This window comes from Patiria miniata, unplaced genomic scaffold (assembly GCF_015706575.1).
Source record: "Patiria miniata isolate m_02_andy unplaced genomic scaffold, ASM1570657v1 HiC_scaffold_5, whole genome shotgun sequence".
In the NCBI taxonomy this organism is placed as follows: Eukaryota; Metazoa; Echinodermata; class Asteroidea; order Valvatida; family Asterinidae; genus Patiria; species Patiria miniata.
In genome coordinates, this window is record NW_024037072.1 from 5,626,274 (window position 1) to 5,649,490 (window position 23,217).

The following is a 23,217-nucleotide window of genomic DNA, read 5'->3' on the forward strand; positions in this document are numbered from 1 at the left end:
ATTTTATTAAAAGTTTTGCGCAACATTTTTTTTTACAATTGTTTAAGTTTTCAATGGTAGAAATCAGCTGATCAGGAAGAGTTGTATCAAACAAACATTTGAAAGAAATCTTTCTTTTACAAGTTGGACACTTGAGTGAAATTTCCAAATTGAATTTGTAATGTGTGATGTTTAACAAGGGCGGATCCAGGGGGGGGGCCAAAGGGGGCCATGGCCCCCCCCCCCCCAAACGAAACCAATTTTTTTTTTTTTTTATGTGACATCGCAATAAAGGCAGGCAATGAGTACACCACCATCTTTTCCTAAAAAAACATTGGTTAAGGTGGTCAGAAATTGCCTCAGATCGCACCACAGAGCATCTAGAATCCAAAATTTTTTTTGGCCCCCCAAAAATTGTGTTCTGGATCCGCCCTTGATGTTTAAAGGCATATAGGCATTTGCATTTATCCCAAAAGTAACCCACCAAATTTGTCAAAAAGCTTACTTGAATTAAAGATCGAACTGGTACCCCCGTGAAATTATTCCGTCTGGCTTGCTGTCAATTAGAAGAATCAAAAATTTACTGTTTTTTTTTTTTGGAAATAAAGAGTGCTATGGACAAAATTGTGTTCTGTGATCAAAAGGTTGTGAATGGTTTTGCACTGTTTTCTCGAAAAGTGTACTATCCACCGAGCTAAAACTTCAACAGGTTAGGTTTTGAACATTCTTCTTTGGATTTTGAGTGGTGTTGTTATTATTGGAAACGAACAAAATGCATGAAAAGTCAATGATCCTATATGCCTTAAAATGAAAATAAAAAAAAAGATTATGATGACTAATTCACGTTATGCAGACATACAAACTTGTGTCATTACAATTGTAATTATTTTATTCAAACATTTCAAGATTTTGTATGAACAATCTCACCGAAGGCACATAAATTAACATTTTATTCTGGAGCTTGATGCAGTTTCATGTCATCGTTAGCCCTCAGTTAAATAATTGAAAGGAATTAAGTATTGTATTTAGTGTAATAGCCTTCGTAAATGCAACATAATTACAACTGAACAATGTGTACCACCAAATTTAGCTAGCTTTGCGTATTGTACTTGTCTACCGTTCTGGAAAAAGAACACAAAATATTAATTCATATTTAATTAATTTATAAAAATCAATTTTGTTACAAATGAAACAGATTTGTATGCAGATACTGCAAGACTTTGCATAGTTAAATTTTTACCCCGTTGAAAATGGTAAAAAAAAATGTACAAAATTTACATAAACAGGCTTCTGTACTTAAAATGGAAATTAAAGAGAAGGATGTGTCATTTCATTCCACAGCTAAAATTTGGAAAATAAAGCCAGGTTTTGTAAGCAATAAAAAAAATCAAATTAAAATGTGTGTTTATTTTTAATTAAAATATGTAGAAGGATGCGTCATTTCATTCCACAGCTAAAATTTGGAAAATAAAGCCAGGTTTTGTAAGCAATAAAAAAAATTCAAATTAAAATGTGTTATTAAAATTCTAAATGTGTGTCAACTTTTGAGAAAATGAGGTTGTAAAACATAACTCATATGCAAAAATTACTCAAAATTGGAAGGTCAAAGTGGATCACTTGGGGGGGGGGGGAGAAAAAAATTCTTCCCCATGAAATCTTGATAGACAACAATACATGTACTGTCTTCTCTGAAATTCTGATTGATCAAGTATTTGACACAAAAAGGCCATCAACAAATATTTTTACGTCCTCTTGGTAAATGCCAATAAATTTAAATAAAAAACAAAATTCTGAACCTTTCTGGCATTGTAAATTCAGCAAATCCCCATTTGTACGTGCATTGAATGCAAGTATAGAAATTCTAATTTCATGGCATTCGAATACCAGATGCTGTAAAACTTGAACTTGAAAATACCAGAATATTGATAGTTTAACATCTCAATATGATGAAGTTACCAATTTACAGATTCTGAGAAATGGAATGTAAAAAGGGAATGTAAATCACTAGAAACAATTCAAGAATTTCAGAAAGTCTCATTGAAAATCGTTTCCATGGTTTCCTATAACTATTTAAGACCTATTACATGTATTAACAATTCTATAATTTTGGAATAAAAAAATGAATACATATACAATGCCCACAATTAAGCTGTAACTTCGTATCAACTGCATTTTGAATAAAAAGAAATAAAAACATCAATATATTGTAATACTTCCTTGAAATGATGGGCAAAGAGTTCTCTGAAAGAGAAGGAAGAGGTTATCAAATTTTATCGTATCAAAGATGTAAGTCTAGAAGTGGGTTGAATATTGAATGATTTATTGCTACAACACTGAAGGACTTGAAATGCACACCAGACCGTTTCCGCTAACGGTCGCTGGAGCGTACATAGCAACTGATGGGCTGTGTGAGACATATTGGAGGTTTTGGCTGGTAACCTGCGGGGAAGAGGGCACCAGTGAATGGGGGAGCAACTGGTGATGTGTCACAGGGGTGGACTGGGAGCAAGGGTAGCCCACGTAGGATGAGGTGCCTGTTTCGGAGGATGAAGATGACGTTTGCGGGATGAGAGATCCAAGACCCCAAGTTTGGGGTAGTATTGGGCTGGTCAGGCACTGATCTCCACGGGGAGGCCACACGTTGGTGCCTCGAGAAATCGGTCGGAATGAACTCCCAGAAAACTGCGGGATCTGGATCCTTGAGAGACGTGGACGAGACATGCCTGGAGTGTGTGGATTCTGTGGAGAAGCGTTGGGAAAAGATGCCAGAGTTGGGTAAACCTGACTGGGCGATGGGCCCTCTCCTTGCAGACTGAAACCTGACAGATGATCACTGGATGCCTGCGTTGATTGACCTCTTGAGACAAAATTAATGGGAGAACGAGACGGATTTTGGAGATCGCTCATATCGCAAGGCGGAAGGGACGGTGGGAAATTAGGAAATTGACCCCAACTGTTGCTGGACTTCCAAAAGGGAGACAGAAGTTGCCTATCCTGGATTGGTGATAGGTAGGCAACACAGGGCATCGTGACGGGCGACACTCCTGGACGAAGACTGTCACGGGCTAGGACAGACAACACAGCGGGATTGTCACCACCACAGACCCTAGGAGATCCAAACGATGGCAAATCCATCTCAGAAGCCCTAAGACTGGCGACCGATCTGGGCCTGTTGGAGGAGCCAACTGGTGATGGGTGGTTACTGGCATCCAGGGCTAAGGGCGAGCATGGTAGAGACTTGGAGCTTTTCTGCCCACGTTGTGGCCGAGATTTTTGTGGTTGCTCCTCTCGCTTCACTGGTACCTTCTGCTTGGGTGTCTCTGCCGATGAGTTATGTAACGGCCAAGCCAGTGTCTCTTCCCTGTCGCCGTTCAACTCCAAGCCATTCCTCCCCAGTCCTGGATTGTTATAAGCTATTTTCCTCTCCCTCCCAAGGTCACCATGTTGACCTGATACTGTTCCTAATCCAGCCAACATTGTATCATTGTCTCTATACAGTTTGTGCCTGTTGTCTGTACCATCACTTCTGTCTTCATTCGGTTCGTTCTTTGCCATTGCCGACTTGGGGGACAAACATTCCCCAGCGATCTCAGTCGAGTGTGAATCCTGGGTGCTTTGGCCAGAAACATCTGCGTTTCTGAATTCGGGACACAGGTGCAGGGCTCTGGCGGAGGAGGGCTTCTTGAAATCCTTGGCCGTCTTCTGTCTTAAGTGATGCCCGCGTTGCCGAGGGGACATCCTGTTTTCGGCCGTGCCATTAGTTATCTGAATACAACACACAAAAAGAAAACATTGGAGATGAAAGAGAAATTGCTTGGTAAGATTGTCCTGATGAAACCGTGCAATTTTTTTTTAAAACCGTCCAACTTTGGCTAAAATAGCACAGAACCCAGCATCAATCATGTGAAGTGCGATCATTTTTTTAAAATACTTTGAGACATGGATATTTCTGGAATTATTCTCTGGATATTCACTTTCCTTCAGTTGTGTTTGTTATTTGGTATTACTCATATCTGTAGAATGAGGGGGGGGGGAAGGAATCAAAAAAAGTTAGAAAATCCTCTAAATAGTTTCACTTGTCAAGCTGGAATATAAACTTATTAGTATGTTATTTTTCCCCTTTTAAACACTTTTCATAAAACTGTTGGAACAGTCATGCACGAAACAAAGGTTAACGCAAAGAAAAATGCTTGCTGATGCAAGAACAAAAAGTGAATTAAAATCTAAATTCAACACAAAACTTCATCAACAATTACTTCTTGAAAACTTGTTCAAATAAAAGTGAAATTCTTGAAAAAAAACAACCAATATTGTTTTTGGGGGTACATTTTAATAGCGCTAGACATCAGAACGCAAAGTAAATGTAACTGACCGAGATTAGTGTTATTATCTTGTTAAATGCTGCATCAATTTTGGAACTCAATGAAACAACACCAAACTTCGAACCAACAACAGTTGCATTTTTCTTTGCATACCTTACTACATGCATCTCTTTGAATGCCTGTTTTCCTGTGCCTAACTTTGGATTTGTCAAGTCTCAAACCTTTGTCGTCCTGCGTCTGTTTCATGAGCTGCCGACTGTCTTGCTGTCCTCCTTGCCCCACACTAGTTTGTTCTGATGCAACTTCATGAAACAGCAGTTGTGTCGTAGTTGTGACATCTTCTCCGTCGCTCAGCCTTTCCGTGCATATAAGTTCTGGGGTGTGTTTAGAGTTTGGTTCACTGGTGGCAGTTTGTGGAATACTTGGGGCAGCATCATGTTGTGTGTGATGTTTTACAGTCACTGTCTTTATAGGTGCAGCACCTACACGATTTATGAGAATTGCCTGTTGTGGAGCTGTAAGCCGTTTACCACTGAAAATAGTGCCAGGTACCAGTGTAGCTGTGACGGTACCCCGTGGATGGCCACTAGTGTCACCTGTCATGACACCAGTAGGTAACGAGGAATTTTTATTCAAGACGGAAACGTCTTTCCTGATGATGATGGTTTGCACAGGCTTCCCCGAAGCCTGTTGGAGCAGCTTCCCGTCAACTGGGATTTTCAGGTACCGGGTCTGTCCTGATTGATTCTGGCTTGGGAGGTCTTGATGGCCGCGTTGGAGTGCAAGGGCCGCTTCCACCTCCATCTTGCTTCTCTTGACTACGGGCTGGTACTCAAACTCCCCGCTGGTTGGTTGCTTGATGGTGCGCTTGCTGCGCCGCGTGCTGTCCGGCTGGCGCAGGACCACGTGCAGCGCGTTGACCGTGTCAGTCAACACGGAGTACTGCCCAGAGCTTGTAGCAGCGGTGCACAGAACTGCCTGGCCTTCAGATGAGGAAGGCACAGAGCCTTTGTCGGGACTCAGAACAGCTTCCTCACCGCCGTCGGATTTAGCCACGTTAAACGACAGAGGAACTGGGATGGCACTGGACACAAGTCGGCTGGTGCCCACAGGAAGGGAACCAGGGATTGGGGACACTATGACTTTAGGATTTAGCGGTGCCACTCCGGCTGTGTTTCCCGGGGTGCAAATTGGACTTGTGATAGGTACTGCGGAGCTGGGGCAAGCTCTACTTTGGGTACCGGTATCTCCTTGACCGTGTTCTTCTTGCTGGTTGCTGACGTAAATCTGGGACATCTGGTCTGGGTACTTGGAGCGAAGAGCCTCAAAGTCCTGGCGAAATTTCTCATCTGAAAAGAGGGCAGAATACAGTTATACTGATAGGGAACGCTGTTAAAAAAGGACAATCATGGACACTATCGGATAGATTTCAACGTCCCGATTTTGCTTCTGTCAGCATCCTGATTGCGCTTTTAAATCTTCTAACCCATTGCAATCTGCCACTCTGCACCCCCTTGTTACGCCACTGCATAATCTCACTCCAGTATTATTTATAAGTGCTTAATGTTAAAATCAAATGGATATTCCATAAACCTTTTTCTACATATATTTCATAATCACGGACCTATATGGAGCCGTAGCATACTCCAAGTCAGACCCTGAAATCTCTCGAAGCCACAGCAAGGGATGAGAGCCAAGGTTTGGAAACTCCCATTTACATTGTAGTATAGCCCAAAGTCAAAGGTCATGGAGACGCTATTAAAGCAGAAAAAAATACTGCTTAGCAAATTTACGTACTCAGCAGAAATCAGTGGGAACCAGCCACAAGCAATATACATTGCACAGCATTTTGGTTGGTAACGTGTTTCTGTTAAGCAAATATTGTCTGTGCTTAGCAATTTTTTTTTGTCCCAACAAACTCTGTGAAGTTACCCCCCGTCAGTACCGTACCTAAAGGAGTGTCCTGTGGCTTGTCCCCTTGGCTGTCTTTCGTCGGGCTGTTGGGTGCCGAGGAGTAGGACCGTCTCTCTCTCTCAACCACCTCACAGATGGCATTGAAGGATGCGTGCCGGGACCAAGCAACCTTCTTGGGGCCTCTAGGATTGGAGGCCGGGGACGAGGAGGGTTGGGGGTCTTGGGAAGGCAGGGTGGATATGGGAGCTGTGGGGACAAAATGAGTCATTAGTTTCATCTACTCAGCAAAGTCCACTTTGTAAGTTACCTGCGTGACACGAAAGATGCCTTCATTTGGTAAATCATGGAAATTTCAAGGCTATTTGGGTTTTTTTTTTAAATCGGAAAAAGCTTTAAGTCTCATAAAGAACACGAAAGGCAAACACCAACAATTTCAATGTTTTGAGTCTTTTCAACATTCCAATGCCAGAGGGTTTCATTACATTAACATTTGCAGTGAGGTTTTCTGATGGTGTTCCTCCATTTTCAACTCGGAACAGAAAGTAAATCCCTGAATAGTGAAAGAGAAAAACTCTATAGATACCTGAGCAACACTGCTGTAAGTAGGCTACAGTACAGTCCATTAACAAAGTAAATTGGGAAAATTGTCTTTTGTATCGGCGGGAAAATCTGTTTGCTTCGTGACATAATTTACAATTAAAAAAAAGGAGGAAAGCATGTGGGGAAGAGAGGGATATGATACTGAAAGCGATTTTGATTTACCAGCTGGGGTCGAGAAGAAAGATTGTCTCGATGGACCGTCATTCTCCACACAAACGTCACCTGAACGGCAATCAAACACAAACAAATTTACACAAAGAAATTGGTCTACTAACAAAAAATTGGATTTTTCCGTCAAATTTTCCAAAAATGTTTACACAGTTGACAGGTCAAACTGCAATTTCAGCTTTGCTGGAAATTAGCAAATGCAAATATCACTTGAAATTCTAAACAAACACTTTGCTCGTATTTTTGCTCCCTGAGTGACTGGTTTTCTTTAATCACAAAAGACTTAGCTTTCCTGGAAAGGGAACTTGCCTCGTTACAATTTTGTTTGTAAGAAGAAATTAAACTCGAACACTAATTTTCTAGGAACCTTTGCATGCTTGTTCAGAATTTCATTTTATGAGGGAAGCGTATGGAACTGGGCTTTGCAGTCGGCCACCCACGTGGGAATTTTACTCAACACGACAAAATATGAATAAACATACATGATTTTCTTTTTGTCGAATTCTGTAAAATGAATTTAAAAGTCACATACTTATGGTTCTGCAGAGTGCACGCTCTTACAAGATTGAAATGAAATGTCATGGGCCTGCTCTGCAAAACAATGCATTTGTGCAACGTTGACTTTCTGTGTTACCTACACGGCATGGCAAGAAAGCCAAATAAGCTGGGATTTTGAAAGATTGTGGACCTCTTTTGGATATTTTGTTGTACAGCTTGTGTGTTTCATAAAGAAATTGGTCCTTTTGTCAAAAAGAAAGATAAATCTCCATGAAAAAAAAAACAGGCTTTGAAGAACTTGATCTTTCATTAACTTATACAATCACCCCCCCCCCCCAAAAAAAAACCCAAAGGAATAAATCAAAACTGTGGCGAATTTTTCTCCAAGCTTGAAATGCTTGAAATAAATATATCTGACACAGGACTCAATTTTACAATGTGGTAATGTATTTTTAAGATTTGTTTGCAAATGGGTAGTCATTCTTACTTGGGTCCACATGACGTGTGTCTGGGTTGGGCCCAATCCACTTGAACGCAGGCTTCCGGCCCCGCCCTTCTTGCACGTGCACTTTCTGGATCATCTGCAGGCTGGTCAAGATGTTGGCTATGTCGTACAACCGTCGCACTTTAGCTGCAGAGAGAGATATTGCATCAGGATTCAGTGATTATCATTTTGTTAAATTTTTATTTTTAAAACACAGCCACATTCATAGAGCTGCTTAAAGGGGTACATCGTCTTGTAATCAGCAAAATTGTGAAATGTTTACGATTGTTTACTTTAATTTCAAAGGTCTGGCTAAGGAGAAACTAACCTAATTTCATACTGTTCCTGAGAAAAGACAACAACAAAAACCTAGTCGTTCACTTCCGACGCGGCGGACATTCTGTGGCATACACGTACGTATTTCCAGACGTAAATATAAGTCTCCTTCTTGGGCGTTGCCCCCCCCCCCCAGCTTCTGTGTCCATGTGTCAGACGATTCAATACATACACTGTGCGTGAGTGTGTTATGTACACATGTGCACATACACTGTGCGTGTTATGTACACATACACTGTGCGTGTGCGTGTTATGTACACATAATGTACACATAATGTACACACAACACAGCACCAATACACACACGTTGCAACTGAAATCACGACTAGCACCAAAATAACTCAATTTTGGAGACTCAACATTTTAACTCCCTGAAATTCATTCTCGCAAGAACACAAAAAAATGGCCACTTTTGAAAGGATGGTTGTGTGGATGTTTATACTCCACTTTTAAGTGCTGGGTCATTCCATGCCAACTCAACAAATGGTGCACACCATCACCTCTTGGATTTTTTTCTTTTTTGGTGTACTGAAAGATACTTAGGAGAAATGCAAATTCTGAAAATTTGGGGTCTCTACGACTTTTCGTTCTTGCGCAACAGCATTTTGAAATTTGAGGTGGGCGGGGCCAAAAGTGCGTCGCGTCACGAAATTCAATGTTTAAAGGGCCATATATTTAAAACTATACCCCCCAGACATTTCAAACTTGGTAATCTGGGCTACTTTTTGCTGTACATTTCAAATATTTAAACAGAAAGAAAGTAGCTTGTTTCATTTTTAAGTTAGAGGGGCCCCAAAATGGCCCAAAACTCATCTGGACCAATGTTCGAGGGGGTGTAAGTCAAAAATTGAAAATATTTTTTTCACCAATTTTTTTGCCTGTAATAGCCCCCAATTAAAACTACTTTCATGTAAAATCTTACACTTATATTAACTTCATTGAATGAAATATAGCCCTTGCAAAAAGCAAAATGTTTATTTTTACGACAACTTGACCCCCCCAAAAACCAACGTCAGACATTCCGCACCAAATTTTGCTTCACATATGTTTGAGGTTGGTCCTTAGTGAAGTCCTCTGAAAAGTTTCATGTTGGTGTCTAAATTTCTTCAGTGGATAGCTGGGCTTTATAAAGAGTCTATATCTTATGATGCTGCAGGTTCCGTAACATACATGTGCATTTACATGTACTTGTATTTTACGGAACCAGCACAACAAAATCCCCCGACTGTTGAAAGACTTGGGTCAAGACTACCCATTTCCTGCTCAATAAACAGTTGCTTGTAGACCTATGTGTGCATTATATGCAAATTAGGTTAAATGACTTGAGAGTCTAATTCTTTCCATGTGCTCATCACACAGCATGCATGTCATGTATGTAGTAATTAACCAGTTCTCACTTGCACAACATAGTATAGCACTAACCTGAACCAAAGAGAAGTGATTCAGTTTGAGTAGAAGGTCTATGGTTTTAACCTGATTGATCTTAGTTTTCATTATGGATAAGGGGAAACCTAGTTCATCCAAGGAGTTGCATGTATGCTCAAACTCATCATGCACCAATTGTAGCAGCTGACCTCAACCCAGGAAAATATGTTTGTGACTTTGTGTGGTCTATGATGATGTTTGGTACATTGCTAAATTGTAGAAGATGTACATGTATCACAACTTCATGAGGATGTGTATGTCTGCTTCATGTACAGGACGGAATCAACAAATACTCTCTATTGGCCACAAAGAGAGGATAAATGTAACATTCCATTTGTTGATGTGTTGTGTTGCGTACCAACACCAGAACTTCTACATAGCGGTGGAAGGCAATACAAACTTAGTGAGCCAACCATCATGCAACTCATTCAACTTCATCAAAACTACATCACAAGGAATGCATAATTTCACCTGTGAAACTGTAAACAATTTTATCAACTGTCTACATGTACAAATGTAAGCTAAGTTTCATACCCAACTTATTCTTTATGTACCAACTGCTGTTTTATTCTATGTACGTGTACTTGTATGTTACGGAACCAGCACCGCAAGATATAGACTCATTATAAAGCCCAGCTATCTACTGAAGACATTTAGACACCAACATGAAACTTTTCAGAGGACTTCACTAAGGACCAACCTCAAACATATGTGAAGCAAAATTTGGTGCGGAATGTTTGACGTTGGTTTTTGGGGGGGTCAAGTTATCGTAAAAATGAACAATTTGCTTTTTGCAAGGGCTATATCTCATTCAATGAAGTTAATATAAGTGTAAGATTTTACATGAAAGTAGTTTCAATTGGGGGCTATTACAGGCAAAAAATTTGGTGAAAAAAATATTTTCCATTTTTGACTTACACCCCCCCGAACATTGGTCCAGATGAGTTTTGGGCCATTTTGGGGCCCCTTTAACTTAAAAATGAAACAAGCTACTTTCTTTCTGGTTAAATATTTGAAATCTACAGCAAAAAGTAGCCCAGATTACCAAGTTTGAAATGTCTGGGGGGTATAGTTTTAAATATATGGCCCTTTAAACATTGAATTTTGTGACGCGACGCGCTTTTGGCCCCGCCCACCTCAAATTTCAAAATGCTGTTGCGCAAGAACGAAAAGTCGTAGAGACCCCAAATTTTCAGAATTTGCATTTCTCTTTAGTATCTTTCAGTACACCAAAAAAGAAAAAAATCCAAGAGGTGATGGTGTGCACCATTTGTTGAGTTGGCATGGAATGACCCTGCTCTTTCCAATTAAAATCATTTCGTTTTTGCAAGCATTTTGTAGCTCAATTGGGTGACTTCCAGGACGCAGTGTCCCTTTAAGACTGGAATTTGCCAAGCATGGAAGTGATTCATTTTGCGAAAAAAAGCCTAACAGCCAAAATTCCGGCCAAAATTCTGCTTTAGCGCAAATTTTTTTTAAGCAAAATCTTTCTGCTTAGCAGCTCTTAGGCTGAGTGAAAAAAAAATAAGTAGTTTCTCATTTGGCCTTTTTGAAAAAAACGAGGGACTTGGAGGCGGACGTTTTTCTTTTTCTTTGCGAATTTTCCAAGAAAGTAGATGGATTCTTCGATTTTCTTGACTACTTTGCTGATACAAAATTGTGTCCAAAGAACCCATAACCCTTTCTACATAAGCTACAATTTTGTTGGAAACAAATAAAAAGACAGTGTATTAACAACATATGTGCAAAATATATTGCAAATATATTAAACTGGCTAAATGACGGCAGGCAAAGGTGTCGCAACCCAGCCTGGGCAAATTTTGAACTCACTTTTGAACTTGGAGCCTTCCCTGATTTCGTAGTTGATGTCGCCGATCAACACTCTAGCTGCAATATCCAAGGTGATAACTTTGGCCTGGGCATGAAAGAAAGAGAACAAAGATACAAATGTATAAATTACTTCATCACTTACATTTTTTTAATGTTTCAAGGGAGAGTTGATGACACAATTTTTGAAAATAATGTAATGTTACATTCACAAAACTTTGAAATTCAACGAAATTGATAAAAGTAGATATAAAATACAGAAAAAGGGCCTATCAATGTTTTCAACCATGAATTTAACATATTATGAACACTCTACTGCAGAAAAAGACACACTGGTTTCATATTAAATAAATTGCGGCCTAAATTTGTTTTAGATAGTAATCACTGATCACGTTACCTGGGAAACCAAGAAAAGCATGATGAACTTCTGGCTCATGACGCCGAGGGACTTGTCTCTCCGCGTGTCTGGTGGGAACGAAACAGAGAAAAAAAAATGTTACCAGGAAAAGAGTCGTTGACAAAATGAGACTTTCTATTCTGAATTTTACACATGCAATAAAAACTGTAAATTTGAGTTTACAAAATGATACTTGGTTTAATAAGAAATGCATGGGTATGTATGTATGTACTTATTATATTAATTATTTCTGGTAATGAAACCAAGGATTCCTCAAAAGCGCCCTAGGCTCTGAAGCTCGCAAGCCTGAAGAAACCCGTAGAGAGAAGACAATGAGAAGAAATTAGTTTTAAAAGTGGGAGGAAAACCCCAGAACAATATTCTGGGGAAAACCAACGGAATCAGGCAGGGACTGAAAACCCAATCCACATATTGGCCCAGGCGCGATTCGAACCTGGGTTCCACATCGGTGGAAGGCGAGGAAAGAACCGCTACGCTAACCCAACTCCCCCAAAAAAGGGACGAACAGAGGGAGGACTATAAATAAATTGAAACGACCAAGGAAGGAACAAGCACAGAAACATACAAATTACAATTTGAGGAACATTGCTTTCTAAAAAAAAAGGCAGTGTTTTCTTGCATTTCTGTCTTTATTTGCGAAACCTGTGAAAGAACTTGTGAATTACTTGTGACTGGACTTGTGATGGATTGAACACAACACTGTCGTGAACTCACTCATATCTTCGTCGAATTTGTCCTTTATATCTTTCTTGTCCTCGGTTTCCTGGGGCTGGGAACCGATGTTGCTGATGTCTCGGAACGGCTGCTTGGACAGTTGCTCCAGCTCCTCGCTGAACTCATTCTGTATCTGAAGCTTCTTAAGATGGGCGATCTGGTCAGCATATCTCTTCTTCTCACCAAGACACTATTCAAAGAAAAGGAAAAGTAGGGTCAGCCATCACTGTGATTCTGTCTTAAATATAGTTTTTACAAGAATGAGACTCCAAGTGCAGAAAAACATGCAAAACTCTCAAAATTCCTTTGACTTTGAAGCTCAAGATATTTCACAAACAAAATGTGACATCTCAATTCAAATTAAAGCCCGAGTCCATCATTTGCAGCTATCCAAAAAAGTAACCGGCGTAATTATTGTTGAAAAACATACTGGTTGAAAGATAGTAAGGGGACTAAACTCCCTGTGAAATTATCCTTTCTGGCAAGCTCTCATTTTGAAGAAATCAACGAAAGAAGGCATTTCCAACGGTGATTCTTAAGAAGCACCGTAGGAAAATTTAAATTAGTAGTTCGTTTTGTTATTCAGCGAAGCGCGCACAAGTATTCGAACGACGCACACGCGGTTGTTATAATTCGTCGGATCAGTGCGCGACGTCGCGTATAGTTGCAATTCAAAACAATTCAAAACATGATTCAGCAACTTTTGATTTGAAATTGAGATCTTAGAATGCTGTTTTTCTCGGAATGTACAGCTGAAGCTTAGCTGAAACTTCATCAGGTTAGTTGCTCAGTATCCTTCATTAGATTTTGAACTCTTTTGTTGCTTCAAACGAACAAAATGCACAAATTACAAATGATGGACTGTAGCTTTAAATCTTACCTTGAGTCTAGCTAAAGTTGACTCCATGTTCATTTTGCCGTGCCACAGATATTTGTTCTTCGCCATTCGAGAAACCATCTCTATACTCTCCAAGACGTTGACAATGTCGTAAATTCTACGCCTCTCCACGCCTATGATGGCAGAGAGTAAAAAGGCAGACATTTTATTAATTTGCCTTTAAACATCTGGCCGTTTATTATCTGTAATACATGTAACTTTACAAAACTTTGAAACAAACTGTGATACACATTGTATGTGTTTCCAAAACAAGTACTAGAAATGACATTTTACACTAACTTTTTCTCTTCTGGGGTGGAAAGGGGAAACAACACTTAGGAAAGGCAACAAGATTGTTTTTGTTTAATATGACAGCAAGGCATTTTGCAATATGTCTTTGCTAAAAAGTCTTTTGCTGGAATGGAAGTGCCACATTATCTGTTTTCAAAGCTTTGCATTTAAAAATTGGCAGTGCTAAATCTGGGATTGCAAAAAACATTTTAAAAAATGCTCACCTAAGTCCTTGGAGATGGCATCCAGGGAAATCGCCATGGCAACACCATTTGCAGGGTAGTCTGGATATCTGGACAAAAATCTACATAAACAAAGATTTAGAACGATTAAAAATAAACGGTACCACTTCAGATTGCTTGTAAATTCAATGTAAACAACGTCTGGTTTTCAACTTGTGATAATTTTAATTCCATTTCGAAAGTTTTATTTCACATTTGAAACAGGGGGGAAAAACCTCATTGTGCTGACGGTAAGAAAAATGGAAAATAAATATAAAGCTCCAGACGTATTTTCAAAACAGACAAATACCTTTGACATAGCAGCCCCAGCGATTTGGACTTTCTGTTGATTGGCTTGTCAGTGTCGTCCATTCCGTCTTCTCCTTGCGACATACACTCAATCTCGACCACTTCTTCCTGCATGTCACCCAATCCCGAATCCACCACTTGCTCTTCCTGCAACGACGACGCGTGATCTGCAATAGCGTTGAAGAGCGCCAACTGCCGTCGCGAGTCCAGGACACGTATTTCCGGACTGGCGGCACTGATCAGCACTTTGAGGTTGGCGGTGGGTGTCAGTGGGCTCAGGCAGGGCAGGTGGATCAGGGGTTTGTTCGGCGTCGACGGAGTCACCTCTGGCTCCATCTCAACGGCTACCTCGTGACTGACCTCCGGCAAAGAATTAATATTTTCGAGAGGTTCCTGAAACGACACACTTGGTGCCTGGATCTCGCTGTCTCTTGAGTCGTGGAAGGCTGATGACATGATGAATGATTCTATGTTCAGTTCGTCTTCGTCACATCCATCGAGCGGCTGAAATTCCTCAGGAAATAGAAAGTTTGACATACTGGAAGCCAAGTCAGCCATCTTTCAGTTTCGATCTACACAATTACACAAATTAACACATTAGGCCCTACAAACATTATGAAAAAGTATAAATCAGACGAAAGAGGAATGGAAATAATCACATAAAAAAGACTTTTTAAAAGTGTTTTTAATTAAAAGAAAAAATTATTAAATACATGAAGACATTAATGTGACTAGGCCTACCTTATATCTCATCACATAGGGGCCTACATTCTTTTTGAATGAATCAAGTCATTGAAAATAAGTCATGTTACTTTTAGTACATGTACATGTACATAAGATTGGGAGAGATCAGTCAGACAATGCAGGCGCCAAAACTGCACATGATTGAGTGAGTCCATGGAGGTTGAGTCCAACTAGAACTGGTCATGTTTCTATTTTCAGATTTCAAACTCATGTGTTTCACTTTCATGTCTCTACTATTTAACAGCTGCTAGTTAAAGACGATGTTATGTGTGAATTTATAGGTCATTCATGGCTAAGCATCCCTTTCTTTACATGCTTTAATGCAATAATAATTCGTCCAATACTCACCTTACAAGCAGCTGGTCACTGGCGTTGTTTGCTGCAGCATTTGGTCAAGCTAGCTTAACGCTCCCGACACGTAGACAAAATATGGCGCGCCACTAAACTGATGGGCGGAATTCTGAATCAATCTACTTCCTTTCAAAATACACCCTATAGATGATTCTCGTTCCCGAAAATCTGTTCTTTCTGGTTCAATGAACTATTTTCTTCCAAACTGTCGAATCGGAGTAAAACTCTTCAGAGAAATTAGGGACAAATTTGTTGAGTTTTTGCAACAAACCACAGTTTATGTGCAAACGATTTCCGTTCAATTTACGCGCGGACGCTAGCTATTTGCATAAACTCCGCCCACAAGCCCAATTAGCCAATGGCAAACGCGATACATTCATGATGCACGCAGAATAAAGGTGACCGTTTCCAAAACGCTGGCTTCAGTTTTACATGTTTTTTCGAAGGGCTCTGAATTGGACATTACCGTCAGTGTTATAACCAATATAACTTGAACATAATTATGTGCTATATAAATGCGTCCTGGCTTCGAATTATAGAATGTCGAGTACATGCTTAAAGAAGGAGATAATACCATGCTGATGCCAAGTTGAAGCCACAAATAGTGTTGAAACCGATATTTGAGAAATGGTCATGTATGATGCAAAAAACGTCTCGTATCACTGAACACGGCGGAACACAACGCTCAAGTAGTTCTCATCCTTCTTGCAAAGTTTATCTCTCAATTTTCGAATGTCTTTCTCATTATGCATGTAATTGTTATGGGAAAGAGGAAACAAGGGAGAGCGATATTAGTGCTCATTTAAAAAATAAACAAGTTTCGACCAAAATCCCGATGGCCCCAACCTCGTCTTCAGGGTGTCGAGCAGTACGCGCCCACCACTACAGCTGCTCTCTCTACTATAGGAAACGATGTTGGAAATAAAGTAAGCATTGGGGACGAGGTTGCGATGGCCCAGATCGCGCGTAGTCTGGTTTCCAGACCAAAAGATTCTGACTATTCCCGATGATTCATCAGGTAGCAGACCAGTAAATAAACTTCCATAGACCCCAATGGTAAATGCTCCCACTTCAGAAATTCGGGAAAAATACTCACAACTCTCCAAGGTGTTCGAGACACACATCAAATTAAAGCTTATTTCATCATCTTTCATTATTTTCTTTTCAAGTTTTGGGGGGTCAACTAATGACTTTTAGGAGAAATTTCCATCTGAAGATGATCACCCCTGAAAATAGTCCTGAAGCCCATCGCCATTTTGAAAAACGATGCCTATACACTCCATTGCAAAATAGAGCGCTTTTAGGGTCCAAATTACATCCAAATTACACATAACTGCAAGCTCCCAGTCCTGTGCACGGCTTCCACCCATATTTTTTACAAACCCTCAAGTTCATGGCCCACAGCATGCTCGAATACTGAAGAGTTTGCAAGTCGTGATTTGGCCGGCGTAGGCAATTTCGGACCGATTTACTGGTCTGCACCCATCAGGAATAATAGTCAGAATCTTTTGGTCCGGGAACCAAACTAAGATCGCGCGCTGTTCGCTCGTAACCCCCCCCCCCCCCCCCCCCCCCCCGCCCTGCAAACAGCAGGGCGGGGGGTACGAGCGAACGCGCGCTGTTGCATTATCGCTGGTCACACGTCAGGTACGCGCAGGGAGCTTCGCTCGTACCCCCGCCCTGTTTGCAGGGCGGGGGGTGCGAAGCAGGGAGCCAGGACAATGATGTTCGCGCAGGCGCCAAGTCAAGTCACTGTTGGTTCCTGCTCGAACTTTCTCAAGTCTAATGGTGGCAATCCACTGAAAGACAATACATTTCGGTTGTCAGTCATAACCACCAAAGTAAACCCACAACATCTGTTCAATGATTTGGCGATCAACGGGGATCGATAAAGTACACTTCGAAATAAGGCTCGAAATTATTAATAGTTATAAGTAATAATAATAATCATGCTCAGTTTTATAAACTACACAGTTAGCTCCACGTACTGGTTACACTGCTCTCGAATTTAATATCGGAGACAGCAGATCAATTGAAAAATCAATCAAAAGTCAGATTGATCTGTGATGAAATTTGTCCTGGTTTGTTTTCCATTTTTTCCCCTCCTGATGTTGTCGTTTCAAGTCAGAGTGACATTCATGTCAAAATATCTCCACCAAGTCAATACTTAATCAGTCAACACATTAAGTACAAAAACCGTATAAAAGAAGCACATTTCTCCTCATGTTTCGCCACTTTTTCACCGCAATCCTGCCGACTTGAAGCCTGCGAGTGTAAGACTCGAACATCTCAAGATGAACATACTCGAATCCAGTGTGGTCCTCGTGGCCATGATTTCAGCCGTCTTTGCCGGGTGCGGGCCATCCTGCCCGGATGGGTACCTCAACTGGGAACACGACTGCTACAAGCTTTACGATGTTCAAAAGACCTGGGCCAATGCTGAACAACATTGCGTGTAAGGACTACATAGTTTTCATAATGTTTGATATTGCATGTTTTCATAACTCATAATCTCGAATCCATAAGAGAATAATGACATGCATGAAATCATGTTATTAGGCCTTTTGGATATTATGCACCCCTTTTCTGCATTGTCTGAATATTCCAGGTAACTCTGAATGATTTTGGGTTTAATCTGAACGGTATGATTCATAATTTGATCAAGACCTAATCACAAATTAATTGTAAGTTAACGAAGGGATAAAAAAATACACGTACATGAACGGGTCTGAAGTAACATTACTTTTCTTGTCAATCCAACTTGAAGTTCTTTGATGCTTTGAGAGGAGGCACTATGTTTGAGACTTAGTTGTAGCTGGATATTGGTGTTGATGACTCAACAAACAATAGTGAAGAAGAGAATAGTAAAATACAATAAATCGACCTCTTTTTGATTTGAAAATGATTTTTGCCGAACATTTTTACCTTTTTCTTAATTGAAGAGTTGTGTCTCCCTCGGGAGTTTGAGCTCGGGACTTTCGCGCATCGCAAAAACCCCAAACTTTTACAATTTTTGGGGTGCTCACAACAAACTCAATCAGTTGGTCCAGGAAACCTATAGAAATATTGAAGAAAGGATGGGCATGAGTGTGTATGTGTGCAAATTTAACAAGAGCTCTAAGGTCAAAAAACAAAGTCTCCGGTTTCTGGTATGGAGCTTGCCCAAAAAGTGGTGCGGCGACGCGGTTTTTTTTTTTTTTTTACCTGATTTTTTTGCTTCAAATGTCGGCTGATGACTGCAAATGGTGCCCGACTAAACTTAGTGCAAATATATGGGAGTCCAGAGAGGTCACATAAAGCTTATTCTTGACCATAACCCAATCTAAAAACACGTTAAAATTGTGCAGCAACAGGATTCCAGTCAAACGAGTGAGTTTGGCGGTTTTGAGACATCATCTTTCATTGAAAAAAAAAAACTTTTTCATTTTGCCGACGCGCATGGCTACGGCGACGCGCGCGCATACCAGAAACCGGAGACTTTTTTTTTTGTTGGCCTAAGAACAATTAGTTGATTCTTTTTGTAACCCTCACCCTAACCATACTATACCCCAACCCAACCTCGACCTAATCCATAACCCAACCATAACCCTAACCGAAAATGCTATTAATGTGCATGCACGTATAGTTTGAAACGTCGCACTACGGTGTTTTTCTTCTGGTTTTTAAGCGCTGGCAACAGAGCTCCTACAAGTCACTTTGGTGCCGGTCGGTTGGTGTCCCCCCCCCCCCCCAAAAAAAGGTTAACCAAAAACGAACCCCCTAAGTGTCCCATAAAACTGTAAGTTTTAACTGTCCACAAAAAGCAAACAAAATACATTAATTAGTTGACAACAATTGTTTCGTGACGTTGTTATGAACATTTTGTACGTGGAGGCCATCACCCCCGCCTCTGCCCCTGTGCCTTCAGTCTTCAGGACGTATACGGGTGAGGAGATAGTTAAATTGTGAAGGTCACTATTATTTTGCATTGTGAATTTCCAAGACGACCGGAGCTTATTGTGCAGTCGCACTTGTTTTTCTCCAGAGCCGACGGGGCCCACTTGGCGTCAATCCACTCGGCCGCCGAGGACAACTTCCTAAACCTCCTCTCCCAGCAGGGCACAACCGAGAGCAAGCACACCTGGATGGGCTTGAACGACCACGCGACGGAAGGAAGCTTCGTGTGGACCGACGGTTCTCCTTGTGACTACTTCAACTGGCACAACGCAGAGCCCAACAACGCTGGAGCCGGGGAACAATGCGGGGAGATCAACTTCTTCGCCCTGGACGGCACCTGGAATGATCATTTCTGCAGTCGGAACCATCGGTTCATCTGCAAGATGCCTCCAAGTTCTCATTAAACGGCGCAATAATTAGTGACGACCCATCACCGTTGCCCTATATAGATCTATAGTTTATCATGAGCTGCATGTAGCTGTTTAGATTTGGCAAAAATGTCACAATATACATTTAACTCAAATTAATAAGGAATTGTTAAGGCCGGTTCATACTTCATGCGAATGCGAAGACGATGCGAATTTGACGTCACGAAGCATCCCCCCCCCCCCGGCGTCACAAATTCGCGTTCGCATTCGCTTTCGCACCGATATGAACCGGCCTTCAAGCTTTTAGAATTTAGTTAAAAATTTCATTTGATATTAACAAAGGGTGAAAGTCTACCTAATTAGGTACGGCCTAAGTATCAAAATCACAAGATTCAAGCTTTGATCGCTTATTAGTGTGAAGTCACCACATAATCCCTTTGATTTGATTCAAGACCTTTAGAATTTGACCTTAAGAATTTAAAGGAAGGAAAATAAAGATATTTGGATCAACCATCCATGAAAAATATGAACCCACCCAGCCAATTTTGTATCGCTTACTTTACCATGTATAGTTACATGTAGGCCGTGTCGGAAAAGGGTTCCATGAGATGCGGCTACGTCTAGCTATAGGCCTATCTCATGCGAAACCATCTTGGAAATCAAAGCGAGGCATCTAACGCTAACAAACATGGCGGCGTCACTGTTACAAAGTTCCAGCAGATTGGCAATCTCATAAGTGGATGGCCATGGATACTTCAAATTCCCCGAAACATCAATCCAGATTGGGTCACGTCTCGGATTCCATTTTGAAGAAGGATCTTATAATATAAAGCCCAAACCAGTGGCCGAACTGAAGTTTCCAGAAATCTCACTTGGCTTTATAAATATGGCTCAAAATAACCCGATTCTGGTTTGCCGATCATCATTTCTGATTTCCTTTCCACGCCTAGCAGGCTACATTAGATACACCTTCATGCTTAGCCAATTTTTTTGAGATTTTTTTGGCTGGTGCCCTGTTGCTGATGAGCGAATTTGTGTGTTTAGTATAGCTCCCTGAAATCAGTGACCCATTGAGAAATGGCTCCTTGATAATTATGATCAGACGTTCACGTGTGCGCAGTGCAACGTCTAAATATATCCGGCCGAGCATTCAATTGTTATGCTACCTCGCGCGCAGCCAATCGAATTTAGAACAGGGGCGTAGCTACAGTGGCGGGGGGGGGGGGTGCTCCCCCAAACTCCCCCTCCCCAAAAAACAAAACAATGTCGCCCCCCCCCCCCCAATCGCACCCCCACTGGCTAGTTGGCAATCGGAAAAACATCACGAAACCATGATTAGCGGGTTTAACATAAAGTGCCTTTTGGTTATTTATTTTGGGCGAAAAGTCTGGGTTTTTTTTTTAGCGATTAGCCGTTTATTTTAACGTTCCGAGTAATATTGTCTGAGACAATGAATTCGGTTTTGAACAGCGCTATCATTGAAAGATGGTGTCCAGCCCCCTCCCCCCCCCCCGACCAGCTTTATAATTTTACGAGCTACAACCTCGTTCCCAGGGTGTCGAGCAGTACGCTCCCACCACGTATACCTGCTCGCTCACCCTGGTATTGGATCAGTAGTATATCCAAGTTTTATTTTAGATACGTATGCAAATGAGGAATAGTCTGGTACCTGCCTGTGCATTAAATCAGCGTTTGTTTTTTGTATGTGGTGTCTGGGTGCAAAACGAATCGCGGCGTGAATTACGAAAACACGATTTTGTTAAAATATTACAATTATCTTATCCATATTTCATATAAAATAATGAGCAAATTGGAAAGGAAAGGATTATTTTTGAGAAGGTGTGGACGTGATAATTACAATGACCGTGAAAACACGTTATACACGTTGGAAATAACAACACCAACTACACGATATAGGCCTACCTGCAAACTGCGCTATCGAACCAGGATACAGGAAGCAAGTTCCCATCCCAGGGCTTCAATAGGCTATTGGAAACGAGTTTGAAAATAAAGGAAGCCCTGGGGACGAGGTTGATAGAGCTTGGACCAAGCTCTATGCTTCAAAGACTGAGGTAAGTGCTCGTATTCGTGCGCCGAGAGTTCGGATCAGATGCCATGCAAAATCACGGGGGAAAAAAACAAAATCATAGAAAGATGCACTTTTAGGAACAGCTGTGGGTCAAGTTCGGCCCAAAATGGAGTTCAAAAGTGTCACTTTTTTCGTCATATATTATCTCAATGAAGTACGTGGGTCAGTCATAGTTGCAAAAATATTGAAAAGACTTGAATCTGGAACTGAGAAAAAAATCCCAAATATGTTTGAAAATACTTAGAACATGTTGAAAATGCACTCAGCTCTCTTTGTACACAACCAAATAAGTGGTGTCAGGATACTACATTCTTTCCTTTTTGAATGAATCAAGTCACATGTTCTTCCGCCATGGTATCAGACAATGCATGCAGGCGCCAAAGCTGCACACTGAGTCTAGATGGTATTATTCGCTCGTACACCCCCGCCCTGCAAACAGGGCGCTTGGACAGGCTGATGAGCTTCACATAATCTTGTCATAATTGCAAAAAGTGGGGTGGCATTCTGAGTAATTAATCATGACCTATGTATAAACACATCTGGCTGCAACTGTTTAAGACCACAACTAATGCGCGCAAATGCTATCCGAAAACTTTCTCATAGAAATACACACATTCCATACCGGATGTGATTTCTTTTTCATTGCGGACCATGTGGACACATTTCGAGCGTCGCATAATATGCAATTTGGTTGAGTCTCGATAGTCCAAAGTCCCATTGGTCCGAAGTCCCATTGGTCCGAAGTCCCATTGGTCCGAAACATACTACTGTGTACAAAAAAATGTAGTTCCATTACAATCCTATGGGGCGTCGGACCAATGGGACTTCGGACCAATGGGGCGTCGGACCAATGGGGCGTCGGACCAATGGGACGTTTATACCAATGGGACGTTTATACCAATGGAACGTATAGAGCAATGGGACGTCGGACCAATGGGACTTCGGACCAATGGGACTTCGGACCAATGGGACTTCGGACTATAGATACGTCCCCTGCAATTTGACCCCTCGTGAATTCGAAACAGAGCCTGAGCAATTGACGGGAATTGAAAATTTACAAAACAGATAAGTTTTACAGATGTTTCCTACATCCGATTACGCTTTTCAACGAAAAAAGCACTTATGAATGGGAATAAAAAGAGTGATGACTCGGTCTTAACCGCCGTTTCAACCTTGCAGGATCGTGGCCATGATGACTTGCAGGTCACAGCTCACGCAAAATCTACCCAATCAGAGCGTTAATTCATCAGCCCATCCCATCCCAGCGTCCTGTTTGCAGGGCGGAGGGTATACGAGCGAAGATAGTACTATATAGTAGTAACGTCAGGAAAATGTGGGACACATCT

At 41.2% G+C, this 23,217-nt stretch overlaps 2 protein-coding genes across 2 annotated transcripts; one reads left to right on the forward strand and one right to left on the reverse strand.

The window, feature by feature from the left end:
- Positions 1-842: 842 nt before the first annotated feature.
- On the reverse strand, positions 843-15,813 carry LOC119740893. The gene is made up of 12 exons (XM_038216365.1): positions 15,476-15,813; positions 14,385-14,955; positions 14,078-14,157; positions 13,566-13,696; positions 12,686-12,875; positions 11,951-12,018; positions 11,557-11,641; positions 7,969-8,112; positions 6,978-7,037; positions 6,252-6,461; positions 4,455-5,650; positions 843-3,744 (listed from the first exon to the last, which is right to left on the reverse strand). Exons 2-12 carry the CDS (start codon positions 14,939-14,941, stop codon positions 2,305-2,307), a joined length of 4,161 nt encoding a protein of 1,386 aa, XP_038072293.1. The 5' UTR covers positions 14,942-14,955; positions 15,476-15,813; the 3' UTR covers positions 843-2,304.
- A 1,878-nt stretch (positions 15,814-17,691) lies between these two features.
- Positions 17,692-20,312, forward strand: LOC119742018 (lectin-like). Its single transcript, XM_038218024.1, has 2 exons — positions 17,692-17,933; positions 19,503-20,312. The coding sequence occupies exons 1-2, from the start codon at positions 17,773-17,775 to the stop codon at positions 19,816-19,818; spliced, it is 477 nt and encodes a 158-aa protein (XP_038073952.1). The 5' UTR covers positions 17,692-17,772; the 3' UTR covers positions 19,819-20,312.
- The last annotated feature ends 2,905 nt before the right edge of the window (positions 20,313-23,217 follow it).